The 16,719-nt window shown below is 44.2% G+C and overlaps 1 protein-coding gene across 1 annotated transcript in view; it reads right to left on the bottom strand.

Moving 5' to 3' along the window:
- LOC139381348 (lysyl oxidase-like 4) overlaps window positions 1–16,719 on the bottom strand; it is a 67,167-nt gene that overhangs the window by 30,042 nt on the left and 20,406 nt on the right. Inside the window, exons 5-7 of the mRNA XM_071124805.1 lie at window positions 6,234–6,272; window positions 5,742–5,955; window positions 5,216–5,393 (exon numbers count right to left, since the gene is read on the bottom strand). Of these exons, the coding sequence (XP_070980906.1) occupies window positions 5,216–5,393; window positions 5,742–5,955; window positions 6,234–6,272 (431 nt within the window). The remainder of the gene's footprint in view (window positions 1–5,215; window positions 5,394–5,741; window positions 5,956–6,233; window positions 6,273–16,719) is intronic.

Raw genomic sequence — 16,719 nt, 5'->3', positions numbered from 1 at the left:
CCCCATTCACTGCTGTGTACTTTGTGCAGTTCCTGCTGTATCACATTTGTGTGTGCGTACATTAAATGATCTCCTTTCAAGGTCTCATTTTCAGAGGAGAAATGTTTTTGTGTAATCTTTAGACTAGTCTTCTTTCCCCGTGAGGTACAGTAGATTTGGTCTGTGAACCCTATCATATCTCATATCCAGTCAGAGCTCTGCGTGTGCGTGACCTTACAGCAGCTGATTTGCATGTGTGGTAATCCCTTTGACAGACGGTGCAGCGGAAAAAAACATGGCTGACGTATGGTAGTAGAACCCCCAAGAGGATGAAAGAGGCCTAGCTCTGATAGCGGTAGTGAAAGAGGCCTATATCTGTAGTAGATGGTTATGGATGACTGGCTATCAGGATGGCTAGTTCTATAGTTGGTGTCTCACATTACCACATTAACATACTCACAGTAAACACACACATTCAGACACACTGTTAACACCACACGTCTCTCTCTCACACACACACACCCAGTCACTCACACAGAGCTACAGTGGGGAGAACAAGTATTTGATACACTGCCGATTTTGCAGGTTTTCCAACTTACAAAGCATGTAGAGGTCTGTAATTTGTATCATAGGTACACTTCAACTGTGAGAGACAGAATCCAGAAAAATCCAGAAAAATCACATTGTATGATTTTTAAGTAATTCATTTGCATTTTATTGCATGACCTCTACATGCTTTGTAAGTATCAAAACCTGCAAAATCGGCAGTGTATCAAATACTTGTTCTCCCCACTGTATATTTGTGTCCCCAAACAGCCCCACCCTAAAGCTACTGGGATCAGTACAGGCAACGTGCCTGAGAAATGTCACAAACCCTATGGTTGAAATACACATAGGCAGACCTATATGGCACACCCACACAGGCAGACCTATATGGTTTTTACTGCTCAGGCTTGGTGACATGAAAGGGCCTATTTGATGATTGAATGGACTTCAAATAGGATTAAACAGCTGAACATTAAGAAGTCCCACGGAAAGAAAAACACCATTAATGTTCCCTAAACCACGCTTAACTTCAGAGAGAGGGAAATACTAGGGTTCCCTCCTAAGCACTAACCAACTATTTGGGCTATTCTCACTAGCTATGTGACCACAATCATCCCGCTTCCAGCTCCCTAAAGCCTTAAAGATTTGTATCTGTCTGCTTGATTGGCATGTACTGTATGTGCTAACATTAATTATAGCATAGTTTATTTATCTAAAAATATTTATTGTAAATACTATATTTAAACTAATGTTTAGTGACTGTACATTTTACGTGCATTTACTGCATTTATTGATACTATTGCACGACAACAAACTACAGTACATAAAAACACCAGTTATTCAATGTACATTTCCTATTGTCTGGGTCTGTCTCTGTCGGTCTGTCTCGGTCTGTCTCTGTCTGTCTCTGTCGGTCTGTCTCTGTCTGTCTCTGTCGGTCTCTGTCAGTCTGTCTCTGTCGGTCTGTCTCGGTCGGTCTGTCTCTGTCGGTCTGTCTCTGTCGGTCTGTCTCTGTCAGTCTGTCTCGGTCTGTCTCTGTCTGTCTCTGTCGGTCTGTCTCTGTCTGTCTCTGTCGGTCTGTCTCTGTCTGTCTCTGTCAGTCTGTCTCTGTCGGTCTGTCTGTCGGTCTGTCTCTGTCAGTCTGTCTCGGTCTGTCTTTGTCTGTCTCTGTCTGTCTCTGTATGTCTCTGTCAGTCTGTCTCTGTATGTCTCTGTCAGTCTGTCTCTGTCGGTCTGTCTCGGTCGGTCTGTCTCGGACGGTCTGTCTCGGACGGTCTGTCTAATTGTGTCGGTCTGTCTGGGCCAGTCTGTCTGTCTGTGTCAGTCTGTCTATCTGTGTCGGTCGGTCTGTCTGTGTCGATCTGCCTGTGTCTGTGTGTCTGCCTGTGTCTGCCTGTGTCTGCCTGCCTGCCTGCCTGCCTGCCTGCCTGCCTGCCTGTCTGTCTGTCTGTCTGTCTGTCTGTCTGTCTGTCTGTCTGTCTGCCTGCATCTGTCTATCTGTCTGTGTCTGCATCTGTCTATCTGTCTGTGTCTGCATCTGTCTATCTGTCTGTGTCCGTTAGACTCTGTCCTGTCATCTGGACTCTTAATGTAGGTTTTTTCCAACACCATACATGTATACGTTTATGTGGCCTGCAGAACTCAGTCAAAATTATATAGGACAGTTAAAAGTCTAAAAAGCAACATGTTATAGAGAGTGTTGGCAGATGTCCCCTAGTCCGGCTATGGCTGTAGTTAAGCAGCTGTTGCGAAAGTGTGTAATGTGTGTGTGTGTGTGTACAGCTGAAAACTCTCACACCCATCGCCCTGCCAATCAGGATATAGTTAGGGACTTGCATTTAAAGCAGGGCGAGAGGATTAAACTATTAAATTTAATTTGATATGACAGCCTAGGAGGCTAGAGCTGCACGTAACATAGTAATGCTACAGGCAGGTCTAGGACTTAACACAGACATTGTAAGCATTCACACCCACACACTGGGTGTTACTGAAGCAGCAGCCCAGTGGTTGGATCAGGAGGAAATATGAACTTATTTTGGGAGAACATTAAAAGCTTTTCACTTCGCCTTGACTCTTACAACACAGGCACAGCCTGCTGGGTGCTACAGTATGTAGCAGCCATAAGATCTGGGACAGGGGTACTTTGATGTGGCAGTGGTGGGGATTAGGTTAGGATGGGTGTGGTTATAATAGGCTACAGTATAGGTGCAGAAGGCTGATTGATACCAGAGATTGTTGAATAGTGAGAGATGAGGATGCTAAGAGCTACAATGTTCCCCACTCCTAAGGCTCTCTAGAACCAGGAGTGAAGAACAGTGGCTCTGCGTCATTCAGGGCAGGTGGGGCACCTGTATAGCTAAAAGAAATAGGCAGCTCCAAAATGCAGGTGTTTCAGCCTACCTCAGTGCTTTCTATGATGGTTGGGCAGCCAGTGGAAAATACGGAGGGGTTGGTAATGTCCTCTATTTGTGCCGTGATTGACTCAGTGTTCTCACACTCATCGGGACACTACGTCACAGAGCTAAATAAAATTCAAGCCCATTGGGTGCTGCCATAGACTTTAGAAGTGCACATCCAAGAAGGCTCAAGGTCATTGGCCACAGATAAAATTACATCAAATCACATTATATCTCAAGTAGCTTTGATTGGACTGATCATGTCAACATCTTACTTTCAAAAATTAGCTAGCAGTCATCATCATGCGTCAAGTCGGCAATCTACTGGCAAATCCTTTTCCATCCTTGTCATGTGAAGAGAAATTATAGATAAAACATATCGGTGCTCATCAACCATTGGACATAAACATTACACAACAAGTTGGAAATCGCAAATTCAACAATGAGTGCTAAGGTGCCACTGCAGCCAGGTGTGACCGGGAGACCCATGAGACGGCACACAATTGGCCCAGCATCGTCCAGGTTAGGGGAGGTTTTGGCTGTCCGGTATTTCCTTGTCTCAGCATGCTCTAGCGGACTTCGGACTTCGGTCATCAGTGTTTCCTCCAACACATTGTGCGACTATCTTCCGTGTTAAGCAAGCAGTGTGTCAAGAAGCACTGTGGCTTGGCTCTCGACCTTCACTGAGTCCGTAGAGGAGTTGCAGCGATGAGACAAGATCGTAACTACTAATTGGATATCACGAAAAAGGGGGTAACGCCATGGGCCACAAAAGTTTGAATAAATTGTCCAGGCTGTCCATCCAGAATGACTTCTGCTGCATTTAAAACAACTGGAAACTCGGAACTGGGAAATCTCAGACTTATGAGTTCAAGACAACTGGGAACTTAGATAAAACTAGCTCCAACAGGGAAAATACGGAAAATTATTTTTTCAACGGTTTCTAATTCGGAAATCCAAGTCAGGATTTTGGAACTCCTTCTAGAGCCCACAAGAAGGACTGTTGCAATTCCTTCCTGTTCCAGTGAGCACAGCACAACAAGGTGAGTTCAAAATGTATTGTATGCTGCTGCATAAATTCTTGCCCGGTTGGTCAGTTTGGTCAGACGGTCAGCTCTGGGCAGAGTCTGGGTAGTTCCATATTTTTTCAATTTCCAAATGATGGAGACCACTGTGCTCTTGGAAACGTTCAACACTCTATAAATTGTTTTATACACTTCCCCAGATAATATGACTCATCACAATTCTATCTCAGAGATCTACAGACAGTTCCTTGGACTTCATGATATAGTTTCTGCTCTGATATGCACTGTCAACTGTGGGACTTATATAGACAGGTGGGGTTCTTTCTAAATCATGTCCAAACAATTGAATTGGTTACAGGTGGACTCCACCAAGTTGTAGTGACATCTGAAGGATGATCAAGGTAAATTCGATGCACCCGAGCTCAATATTGAATGTCATAGGAAAGCGATGTGAATACTTATTAGATATTTATGTATTTCATTTTCAAAAAATTTGCTACATTTTCTAAAAACATTTTTTCACTTTGTCATCTAGGACAGGGAAAGACCCGTGGTTAGGTGGTAAGAACAGCTGGTGGCTGTCGCATATTAGGAAAAAATATATATTTAAAAAATGCACAGCTGTGTGTGTGCATGTTTGCGTGTGCACGTCTTGGTGGAGCTGAGATTGCTGATTCCATTCCTTTGAGGAGCTTTCGGCTGTGAACTGAGCCTATACGCTGAGCCCTCCAGCTGCCCAAGCACACACACGTGCTCACACACACACACACACACACACACACACACACACACACACACACACACACACACACACACACACACACACGCACACACGCACACACACATACAGCTGCAGTGACCATGGTGGAGAAGAGGGGAAATCCGCTAACAGTGTGTGAACCACAGATCAGCACCCTCAGGCTCACAAACAAATACATTCTCAGACCGTTCAGCGGCAGACGAGCGTAGAGTCCTAAGATAAGTCCTAAGCATGGCTGGAAAAGTTCCTCTGACTCACATGGAATCTCAAACAGCCTAAGGTACACAGAGTACAGAGACATATACATGGGTGTCTGTGCCTAAGACCCTGAACCCTGTAGGGCAGGATGAAATGGAAGAAACTGGTAAAAACACAACTTCCATGTTCACGTGGCACAACCGGAGTGAACTTTCTCCTTTGCCAGTGAGAATAAAAGTCGAACCTTGGCCCCTGTAGGACAGAAAAAGAGTCAGACAGAGAGAGACAGAGAGACAAAAACCCTACCCTACCTTGTCCCATGTAAGCTCCAGTGAGGGCCTCTTTGGCGGTTCCGAAGCCGAGCTCCCTGCACACCACGCTAGCTGAGACGCGGTTCCAGACGTGGTCTACAATGGTCCCCCACTTCCCCTCCTTCAGCACCTCCACCCGGCCCTCACCCAGCCTGGGGCCAGCCTTCAGACGCACCGGCTAGAGAGGGAGAGGAGAGAAAGAGCGAGAGAGAGTCAGAATGAGCGAGAGAGACAGCGAGAGACCGAAAGACAGAGAAAGAGAGTGAGAGACAGAGAGACAGAGAGACAATAGACAGAGAGAGACAGAGAGTGTCAGCATCATGTATGACTAGACTGTATTATTGTCTAAGAATGTTTTGTATCTTGTGTTTGCGCAAAACACAGGAAAAGTGTCTAGGTCTTGGCTCTTGGCACAGTGATGCATGATGTGTGTGTGTGTGTCTATGTTTTTATGTGTGTGTGTGTGTCTATGTTTTTACGTGTGTGTGTGTCTATGTTTTTATGTGTGTGTGTACCTGTCTCTTACCACAATTGGGTGGGGTGCCTGGGGTCTTCCAGATGACATACGTGCAAACTGAGGTCCCGGTACACACCTCGCCACCGCATGTCTCCCACTCTTACAGGGGGTGGGGCTATGTGGAATGGACAGCTGAGCGTGACACTCTGATAGGCTGGTCTCTGACCCCAGGCAGTGAACCTTCTCTACCCAGAAACCCTTTTTACGAGCCATGAGGCTCAGCCTAGGAAGTGGGAGAGAAGAGTTCATACATGTCATATAACGCTTTATAACACATAACGTGTGCATAGCTAACGTCTGTCATGTCAGTTCCATGAAGGAGAGGAACAAGACAAGAACTATCCAGTAACACTTCATTTAAACACTCTACATAATGCATCATAAGCACATTTAAAACTCACAAGGCATTATAATAGAACATTATAATACAAAATGATCAACATCTGGAGAAACAAATCATTTGTAGTAAGTTGAGATGTTCAAACATTGACTAGGTCTTACCTTGTGGATGGATCAGCAACCTTGGTGTCCCAGATTTTCCTGTGAAGAAACAGGAACATTAAGAAAAGATGTTAGTATCTCTTCTGTTTACTCGTTGAAGTTTCATGAAACACATGTTATTCCTGTGAGGTGAGATGACTAAATCTTGCCTACAGAATCAGCGTTTGTAGAAGACAACTGTGTCATGTGTTTGGCAGTGGTGTAAAGTACTTAGGTAAAAATACTTTAAAGTACTACTTAATTTGTTTTTTGGGGTATCTATACTTTACTTTACTATTTATATTTTTGACAACTTTTACTTTCACTGCACTACATGCCTAAAGAAAATAATGTACTTTTACTCCTTACATTTTCCATGACACCCAAAAGCACTAGTTCCTTTTTGAATGCTTAGCAGGACAGGAAAATTGTCTAATTCACCCACTTATCAAGAGAACATCTCCGGTCATCCCTACTGCCTCTGATCTGGCAGACTCACTAAACACAAATGCTTCGTTTGTAAAGGATGTCCGAGTGTTGAAGTGCCCCTGGCTATCCGTAAAAAAAATGTAATCAAGAAAACCGTGCCGTCGTGTTTGCTTAATTAAAGGAATTTGAAATTAGTTATAATTTTACTTTTACTTTTGATACTTAAGTATATTTTAGTGATTACATTTACTTTTTGTACTACCTTTAGACTTTTTATGAAGTAGTATTTTACTGGGCGACATTCACTTTTACTTGAGTCATTTTCTTTTAAAGTATCTTTACTTTTACTCAAGTATGACTATTGGGTACTTTTTCCACCACTGGTGCTTGGTTAATGCCACACAAAATTATACCCCCACCCCCACACAGTTTATTAGCCATATCGGTTGGCATGTGTTGTTGATGAACACAGATGGGTGAAGCATTCCCTACACCTCACAAACTGGCCTCACATTTGGTTAATATGGTCCATGCCACACAGAATTACAGCCAAACACATTGTCAAAAACAAAAGCCACCTTGGTGGGCATGTGCTGTTTGTGTACATGGACACAGACAGTACCAGTTATGTCCTAGAAGCATCTGTACCTGACATACTGGCCGTACGGATGTCAACAAGTATAAATACACTTACATAGACAAATATGTCCGCCTACAGAAAGGCCCATCTGTGTTGTGCTACAGTAAATCTTTGTGTGTGCGTGCATGTGTGTGCATAGGTGGTATTTTGGTGACCATGAGTGGCAAAGTTAGAATAAGAACAAACTCATTTTTCCCTGTTCTCTCTGACCACCATGTCCTGGCTCTCGCTGCTTTACTTTGGGGTGTAGATATTTGCATCAGGAATGTCTAGTCTAGGTCTGTGTGTATGTTTAGAATGAGTGGTCAGAATGTAGGCCTATGTACCACATATGTTAAGTACCGTCAGCTAAGCCAGGCTTCAAGGGAAAAACAATGATCTCTGTTGACAACGTGGGGGTATAGGTCTGCTCAAACAACTGGGTTGTATTCATTAGACAACAACTCTAAGGAAACAGACGGAAACAGGGATGGACTACCTGTTTTCGTTTTCCATTTAGAAAGTTGCTAGACTCTTAGAAAAAAAGGTGCTATCTAGAACCTAAAATGGTTCTTTGGCTGGCCCCATAGGAGAACCCTTTAAAGAACCCATTTTGGTTGCAGGTAGAACCCTTTTAGGTTCCATGTAAACAATCTTTCCACATAGGGTTCTACATGGAACCCAACATGGTTCTACCTGGAACCAAAAAGGTTCTACCTGGAACCAAATAGGTTCGCCTATGGGGACAGCTAAAGAACCCTTTTGGAACCCTTTTTTCTAACAGTATCCGTTTGGCCATAATGAATATGACCCTGGTGTGGTGTTGCTGGGGTGTTGGTAACATGACAAAATAAGAACTCTTAAATCACTCTTACTTGGCATCTTACAAGAACATTGCTGGTACAACAACATTTGTAAATAACTGGATCACTAGGAATGGATTCAAGAATAAACACTGGGCATTTTGAAACAACTCTTTAACCTAACCAACCATGCATAGGCTATATACAAATGTGACTTTGAACAGCTATGAGCGACATTGCTGGGAAAATGTTGAAACAAAACCCCAAACGCACACAAACAAACACTCAGTGTTGGCACACTTTAACCATAAGAACTTGTCAGGCCGTCCGAGAAACGAAATAAATGAAAGACCCGAATGAACTTTGATTCATAAAACATTTAGGCCAGAGTCCATTCCTGACAATCCATCAAAGGCATAGCCAAGACGTGCCCAAAAGGAATCCCCTGTTGATTCTCTCTCTCTCTCAACACACACACGGTCGATCAGCATCAAAGCAGCCGTCCCTCAGTTCCCGCAACAGGAGTGCCAAACAGGAGTTGAGGTAGACCACACACACACCTCAGTCAGTTGCACTTAGGGAAACAAATACATCTACAGATAACACAGCATATTTGGATTTCCATCATGAAACTAACAAACATTTCTGCCTTTCTAGTCACATACTACAAACAAGGATGTTGGAATCAAGAGATTCAAATTGTTATTAAGTAAGTGGTTCCTCAGCCATTTTTTTGGTTTACTTTATTCAACTTTTTGGTCCAAGTATTGATTGAACTAAAAAAAAGCTTAGTTTTCCAAACTTAGCTCCAACTTGAGAACAGTGCTTTTAACATACAATGTTTTCAACTTACATATTTGACACACATGTTTATATTGTGCATGCTTATTTATACAGTAATTAATATTCAATATGTAGTCACCTGGGATTTTAACTCACAACCTCTTGGTCCATGGCATTCCAATCTTCCTGCTATGCTAACAAGTGTAACACTGATTTTACCTGTGTTACACTTTGCACTTCAAAGCAAATAACTATGTTATTTATCATAGTGATTAAGGAGTAACATTAAAACAGAGTAATATACCCCATCAACATCAGTCAACTATACAGAAAAGCCCAAAATTGCTGAAATAAGTAACTCAAATAATGATGGGAGAGTGGTCAGATTAACTGATAATTGACACAGACATGGAGATGTTTCAGGAAGATCTGAATGCCATGAACATAGAGGTTGTATGTTCAAATCCCAGGTGAGGACATGTTGAAAAATAATTACTGTACAAATGAGCATTCACAATGTAATCATGTACGTGAAATATGTAAGTTGAAAACTTTGTTTTTTTAAGTGCTGTGTGTAACTAGTTTCACAGCCTTTTTGTGTTGGTAAAATGCCCAAATAGCAATTTCTAGTTGAAAGAACATATGAGACAAGTTGACAGAAATTTTGGAGCTAAGTTTAGGCCAACTGATTTATCTTAGTTCAGGTAACACTTCGGCTGAAAAGTTGAGTAAACAAAAAAAAGGCTGTGGAACCAATTACTTACTAAAAAGAGTTGAAACAGCCAGTTCTCTGTCAGTAGGTCACTCGGAATAGCATACTATTGGGAGTCAACAACCAATCATATTCACCTAAAGAAAACTGACATCACGCCCAACGGGCCAATTAATAACGAGCCCATCCTTGAAAGCCCCACCTCTGTGGCTATAATACCAGGGCTCATATTCATTTTCAAAAATTCTTCGCTCTTCAGCTTGCCTGGAAAAACAGAAAGTCACATAAACTCTTCAAGCACACGATGACTACGAGATTCTGCTCCAATTTAGGTGTCTGTTAGTGGGGAGAGACAAGTCGTCCCCCAAGATTAGGGTTCCCCAACTGGCGGCAAGTGGGTTGTTTTATTTGGCCCCCAAAGTTTTCTGAGCAAAAAAATAATATTTATTGGTATAGAGTACATTTTCTTTTGTTCGACATAGAATACTATAAAAACACCAGGAAATCAGCTACGTGATTTTAATTTAATACATTTGTTCCCAAGTATTCCTACGCATAACACAGATACACGTGATCATATATAAATGTAAGGAAGGTTTGAAATTATTATTTTAGTCAAACATTATATCTGTTTGGGCTTCTAGTGATCAATTTTCAGTCTACAAATTCTTTGTAATTCTGTTCCGGCCCCCGACCATCCGCTCAAGTAACAAATCGCCCCGTGGCTGAATCTAGTTGATGATACCTGTCCTAGAAGTTGCGAGTTTTGGGTCTTGGTATTGTTTTTTTTATTTTTGTAGAAGCTGACTACTTTCTGCTCTGCTTGTGTAGCCAGTGCTCCTTGCTTGAGTAAGATGGCCAGCAGTAAGAAAGAGTATGTTTTAAAAAAGGCTAGAGGCCAGGACAGAGAAGCAGCGCTGGTTGATAGGGGTGTCATCCCAGCCAAGTGAGGCTCATTCCAGTGTCTCATTCCAGTTTCTCTGGCAGTGTCCAGAAGGGTTGAAATACTATCCCTGGATTGCTCTGGAGGGTTTTCAAGAGTGTGAATCAGATGACATCAGTCTGGGGCAGCCTAAAGCCCTGGCTTTGGATTCGGCAGGGGAGAGTGAAGCATTGGTGGTTAATTGGTGGCTAACTAGCTACCAACTATCAGCTATCAGTCGGCTAACCTTTAGCTTGGAAAGCTCTCGCCAGTTCATACAACGGGTTTCAAACCAGAGCATACCGGACCTATCTTTCTCTCCATAGCACCGGATTCCTACCACAAACTCTGAACCTATTCATCTGAATCATGGCAGCTAGCTAACCGCAACCTGGGTTGGCTACTCCTGGCTAACGTTCCCGTCCCGGAGCAAGCACCAACTAGCCTGGGGCTAGCCCATGCTAGACCCATCTCCCGGCTAGGGCTCCTGGGCTACTCCTGAAGCCCACTCCTCGGCTACAATATCCGGACCCCTTCTACCGCCGATCCTTCACAACTGGAATACCGACATAATCTGCCCAAGGATCCCAACAGACTCCTCAGGCGCGACGTCCCCTGAAGACCCATTTTTCTAACCGCGGCCTGCTAGCTATCTATAGCATATTGGACTGTTAGCTGATCCACCGGCCAGTTTCTTGGACCACTATACCCATTTTGCCAATTGGACTTGGACCCCTCTGCTACTTGGAACCCTACTAATTCCACGACTGGTCTATCGACGTCACCGCAGGAGGAGGCAAAAACAGACTTTCCCCCATCGCGTCGTCCCTCTATGGCCCTTATGCTAGCTGGCTAGCCCCGGCCTGCTAACTGCTAGCTTGCTAGCACCGGCCGGCTAACTGTCTGAATCGCCGTGTCCCCAGCCAGCCCAACCACTCACTGGACCCATACGATCACTTGGCTACGCATGCCTCTCCCTAAAATCAATATGCCTTGTCCATTACTGTCCTGGGTAGTGATTACTGTGTTATTTCACTGTAGAGCCTATAGCCCTGCTCAATATGCCTTAATCAACCACGTTGTTCCACCTCCCACATATGCGATGACATCACCTGGTTTAAACGTCTCTAGAGACTATATCTCTCTCTTCATTACTCAATGCCTAGGTTTACCTCCAATGTACTCTCTTCCTACCATACCTTTATCTGTACATTATGCCTTGAATCTATGCTATCGTGCCCAGAAACCTGCTCCCTTTGTTCCGAACGTGCTAGACGGCCAGTTCTTATAGCCTTTAGCCATACCCTTATCCTACTTCTCTTCTGTTCCTCTGGTCTCCACTCCTATTCCCCAGGTGCTCTCATTTGTAGACTTCTGTAACCGTAAAAGCCTTGGGTTAATGCATAATTAACATTAGAAGCCTGCTCCCTAAGTTAGCTTTTTCATCTGCCAACCCGGATGTCTTAGCCACGTCTGAATCCTGGCTTAGGAAAACCACCAAAAACCCTGAAATTTCCATCCTAACTATAACATTTTCCGCCAAGATAGAACTGTCAAAGGGGTCAGTGTTGCAATCTACTGCAGAGATAGCCTGCAGAGTTCTATCTTACTATCCAGGTCTGTACCAAAACAATTCGAGCTCTACTTCTAAAAATTCCCCTTTCCAGAAACAAGTCTCTCACCATTGCCGCTTGCTATAGACCACCCTCTGCCCCCAGCTGTGCCCTGGAAACCATATGTGAATTGATTGCTCCCCATCTATCTTCTGAGCTCGTGAGGCCAGGTGACCTAAACTGGGACATGCTTAACACAATCCTACAATCTAATATTGATGCCCTCAATCTCACACAAATTATCAATGAACCTACCAGGTACAACCCCAAATCTGTAAACACGGGCACCCTCATAGATATCATCCTAACTAATTCGCCCTCCAAATACACCTCTGATGTTTTCAACCAAGATCTCAGAGATCACTGCCTCATTGCCTGCATCCGTAATGGGTCTGCGGTCATCACTGTAAAACGCTCCCTTAAACACTTCTGCGAACAGGCCTTTCTAATTTACCTGGCAGGGGTATCCAGGAATGACATTGACCGCATCCCGTCAGTAGAGGATGCCTGGCTATTCTTTAAAAGTGCCTTCCTCACCATCTTAAATAAGCATGCTCCATTCAAACAATGTAGAACTAGGAATAGATATAGCCCTTGGTTCACTCCAGACCTGTTTGCCCTTGACCAGCACAAAAACATGTGGCGTTCTGCATTAGCATCGAATATGAAACTTTTTAGGGAAGTTACGAACAAATATACACAGGCAGTTAGGAAAGCTAGGGCTTGCTTTTTCAAACAGAAATGTGCATCCTGTAGTACAAACTCAAGAAACATCTGGGATACTGTAAGGTCCAAGGAGAATAAGAGCACCTCCTCCCAGCTGCCCACTGCACTGAGAATAGGAAACACTGTCACTACCAATAATCCACAATAATTGAGATTTTCAATAAACATTTTTCTACGGCTGGACATGCTTTCCACCTGGCTACACCTACCCCGGTCAACAGCGCTGCGCTCCCTACAGCAACTCACCCAAATTCAGATAGCTGATGTTCTGAAAGAGCTGCAAAATCTGGACCCCTACAAATCAGCCGGGCTAGACTATCTGGACCCTCTCTTAATAAAATTATCTGCCAAAATTATTGCAACCCCTATTACTAGCCTGTTCAACTTCTCTTTCGTATCATCTGAGATTCCCATAGATTGGAAAGCTGCCGCGGTCATCCCCCTCTTCAAAGGGGGAGACACTCTAGACTCAAACTGCTACAGACCTACATTTATTCTACTCTGCCTTTCTAAGGTCTTTGATAGCCAAGTTAACAAACAGAATACCGGCCATTTCGAATCTCACCGTACCTTGTCCGCTACGCAATCTGGTTTCAGAGCTGGTCATGGGTGGACCTCAGCCACGCTCAGAGTCCTAAACGATATCATAACACCATCGATAAGAGACATTACTGTGCGGCCGTATTCATCGACCTGGCTAAGGCTTTCGACTCTGTCAATCACAACATTCTTATTGGCAGACTCAACAGCCTTGGTTTCTCAAATGCTTGCCTCGCTTGGTTCACCAACTACTTCTCCGATAGAGCTCAGTATGTCAAATCGGAGGGCTGTTGTCCGGACCTGTGGCAATCTCTATGGGGGTGCCACAGGGTTCAATTCTTGGGCCGACTCTCTTCTCTGTATACATCAATGATGTCGCTCTCGCTGCTGTGGTCATCCTGTCTGGGTTGGCGCCCCCCCCTTGGGTTGTGCCATGGCGGAGATCTTTGTGGGCTATATTCAGCCTTGTCTCAGGATGGTAAGTTGGTGGTTGAAGATATCCCTATAGTGGTGTGGGGGCTGTGCTTTGGCAAAGTGGGTGGGGTTATATCCTTCCTGTTTGGCCCTGTCCGGGGGTGTCCTCGAATGGGGCCACAGTGTCTCCTGACCCCTCCTGTCTCAGCCTCCAGTATTTATGCTGCAGTAGTTTATGTGTCGGGGGGCTAGGGTCAGTTTGTTATATCTGGAGTACTTCTCCTGTCCTATTCAGTGTCCTGTGTGAATCTAAGTGTGCGTTCTCTAATTCTCTCCTTCTCTGTATTTTGGTTAGTTAGTTAGCTGTTGTTGAAATAGGCTCTAGCTCTTATTGTTTCTTTCCTTGGGTCCAGCTCAGCCCCTTTTTCCTGCTCCCCCCCCATTACCGTGTGTTTATAATAAACCCTGAGTTTGACGGTATTATTTCGGTTGTCGTGGTTATTTCGTTCACTTTTACTTTGTCACTATTATAATTTACATGAGTTATGTTACGGGTCTCACTACCATCCCACCTAGACTGTCGGGCCAAAAGAGATTCGTAACCTGACACTGACACCCATGCCGCTCATGTAGATTGTTGTAGTGGTATAGTTCAGTGTTGAGCGTCATAGCTGAAGTAGCATTAGTGTTGGCTATTTTCGTTGGCTCTTGTGAAGTAGTGTAAGATGGCTACTTTTGATTTGAAGTCCTTTTTGGATAACCCTTCGTGGGAGGTTTTTGACAAATGTCGTAGAGTTGATTTAGTGACCTTGGCTGACCATTACTCAATATCGATTCCGCAGAGTGTAGTTAAGGCGGAGGTTAAACAGCTAGTGTTAAATGTATTGTTGGAAGAGCAGGTGCTTGTGCTACCGCTGCCTGAGTCTACTAACCCTGTAGGGGATGTAACTGCTCCTATAAGCCCATTGGTATCTGATAATGAGGGTGAGGCTAAAACACCAGCCACATTGTCCCATTTTGATCCACTCTCCCCACTGTCAAACGGTGATGCCAGAAGGGATGTCTGTTTAGCACAGTTCCAACTAGAGGTGGAAGAGAGAGCCCAAATTAGGCGAGAGACTCTCCAGTTGGAGATGTGTAAAATTGAGGCAGAAAAAGAAAAAGAACAGCGGCATTTAGATTTGGAGATGGGTAAAATTGAGGCAGAAAGAGAACAGCGGCATTTGGAGATGGGTAAAATGGAGGCAGAAAAAGAACGAGAACAACGGCAGATGATGTGTAAAATTGAGGCAGAAAGAGAACAGCGGCAGATGACGTTTAAAATGCGCCAGATGGAACTGGAGACAGCGAGGCTAGCCTTCGTTCCTACTGTCACTGTTAGTGAGTCGTCCTCACCAGCTGTGTCCTCAAACACGTTTGACATTAGTAGGCAGATAGCCTTAGTACCTTTGTTCAGAGAGTCAGAGGTTGACTCCTATTTTTGTGTATTTGAGCGTATAGCCGTAGCATTGAAGTGGCCTGAAAGTGGGTGGGGTTATATCCTTCCTGTTTGGCCCTGTCCGGGGGTGTCCTCTGACTATGTGCTTCAAACTCCTGATAGAAAACGCCAATCTCGTGTGTGTCACATTAACATGTTGAAAGCATACCACACCCGACCCATCACACAGTTAGATAGTTCAAAAACAGAGGAAGGTACTGAATTTAACGGATGGACAGGCTAATGATATTGTGAGGCTACTACACAGTTTTCCATGTCTCTTTAATGGGGCCACAGTGTCTCCTGACCCCTCCTGTCTCAGCCTCCAGTATTTATGCTGCAGTAGTTTATGTGTCGGGGGGCTAGGGTCAGTTTGTTATATCTGGAGTACTTCTCCTGTCCTATTCAGTGTCCTGTGTGAATCTAAGTGTGCGTTCTCTGTTCTTCGCTCGCTCTCTGTGTATTAATTCTCTCCTTCTCTCTCCTGTGAGTATTGTTTTTGCATCTCTCTGGGCATACACTACCCGGACAGCTGTTGTTGAAATAGGCTAGTCTAGGACCATGCCCCAGGACTACCTGACATGATGACTCCTTGCTGTCCCCAGTCCACCTGGCCGTGCTGCTGCTCCAGTTTCAACTGACCTGAGTCCTAGGACCATGCCCCAGGACTACCTGACATGATGACTCCTTGCTGTCCCCAGTCCATCTGGCCGTGCTGCTGCTCCAGTTTCAACTGTTCTGCCTTATTATTATTCGACCATGCTGGTCATTTATGAACATTTGAACATCTTGGCCATGTTCTGTTATAATCTCCACCCGACACAGCCAGAAGAGGACTGGCCACCCCACATAGCCTGGTTTATTCCTAGGTTTTGGCCTTTCTAGGGAGTTTTTCCTAGCCACCGTGCTTCTACACCTGCATTGCTTGCTGTTTGGGGTTTTAGGCTGGGTTTCTGTACAGCACTTTGAGATATCAGCTGATGTACGAAGGGCTATATAAATAAATTTGATTTGATTCTTTGATCCACCTCTACGCAGAAAAACACCATTCTGTATACCTCTGGCCCTTCGTTGGACACTGTGTTAACTAACCTCCAGATGAGCTTCAATGCCATACAACTCTCCTTCCGTAGTAAAACTAAATGCATGCTCTTCAACCGATCGCTGCCCGCACCTGCCCGCCCGTTCAGCATCACTACTCTGGATGGTGCTGACTTAGAATATGTGGACAACTACAAATACCTAGGTGTCTGGTTAGACTGTAAACTCTTCTTCCAGACTCACATTAAATATCTCCAATCAAAAATTAAATCTAGAATCGGCTTCCTATTTCGCAACATAGCATCCTTCACTCATGCTGCCAAACATACCCTCGTAAAACTGACCATCCTACCGATCCTCGAATTCAGCTATGTCATTTACAAAATAGCCTCTACTCAACAAATTGGATGCAGTCTATCACAGTGCCA

The sequence above is a fragment of the Oncorhynchus clarkii genome, chromosome 23, assembly GCF_045791955.1.
Source record: "Oncorhynchus clarkii lewisi isolate Uvic-CL-2024 chromosome 23, UVic_Ocla_1.0, whole genome shotgun sequence".
Taxonomy (NCBI): Eukaryota; Metazoa; Chordata; class Actinopteri; order Salmoniformes; family Salmonidae; genus Oncorhynchus; species Oncorhynchus clarkii.
The sequence above is the reverse complement of the archived record's forward strand: the minus strand, read 5'-3'. Positions and strand labels throughout refer to the sequence as shown.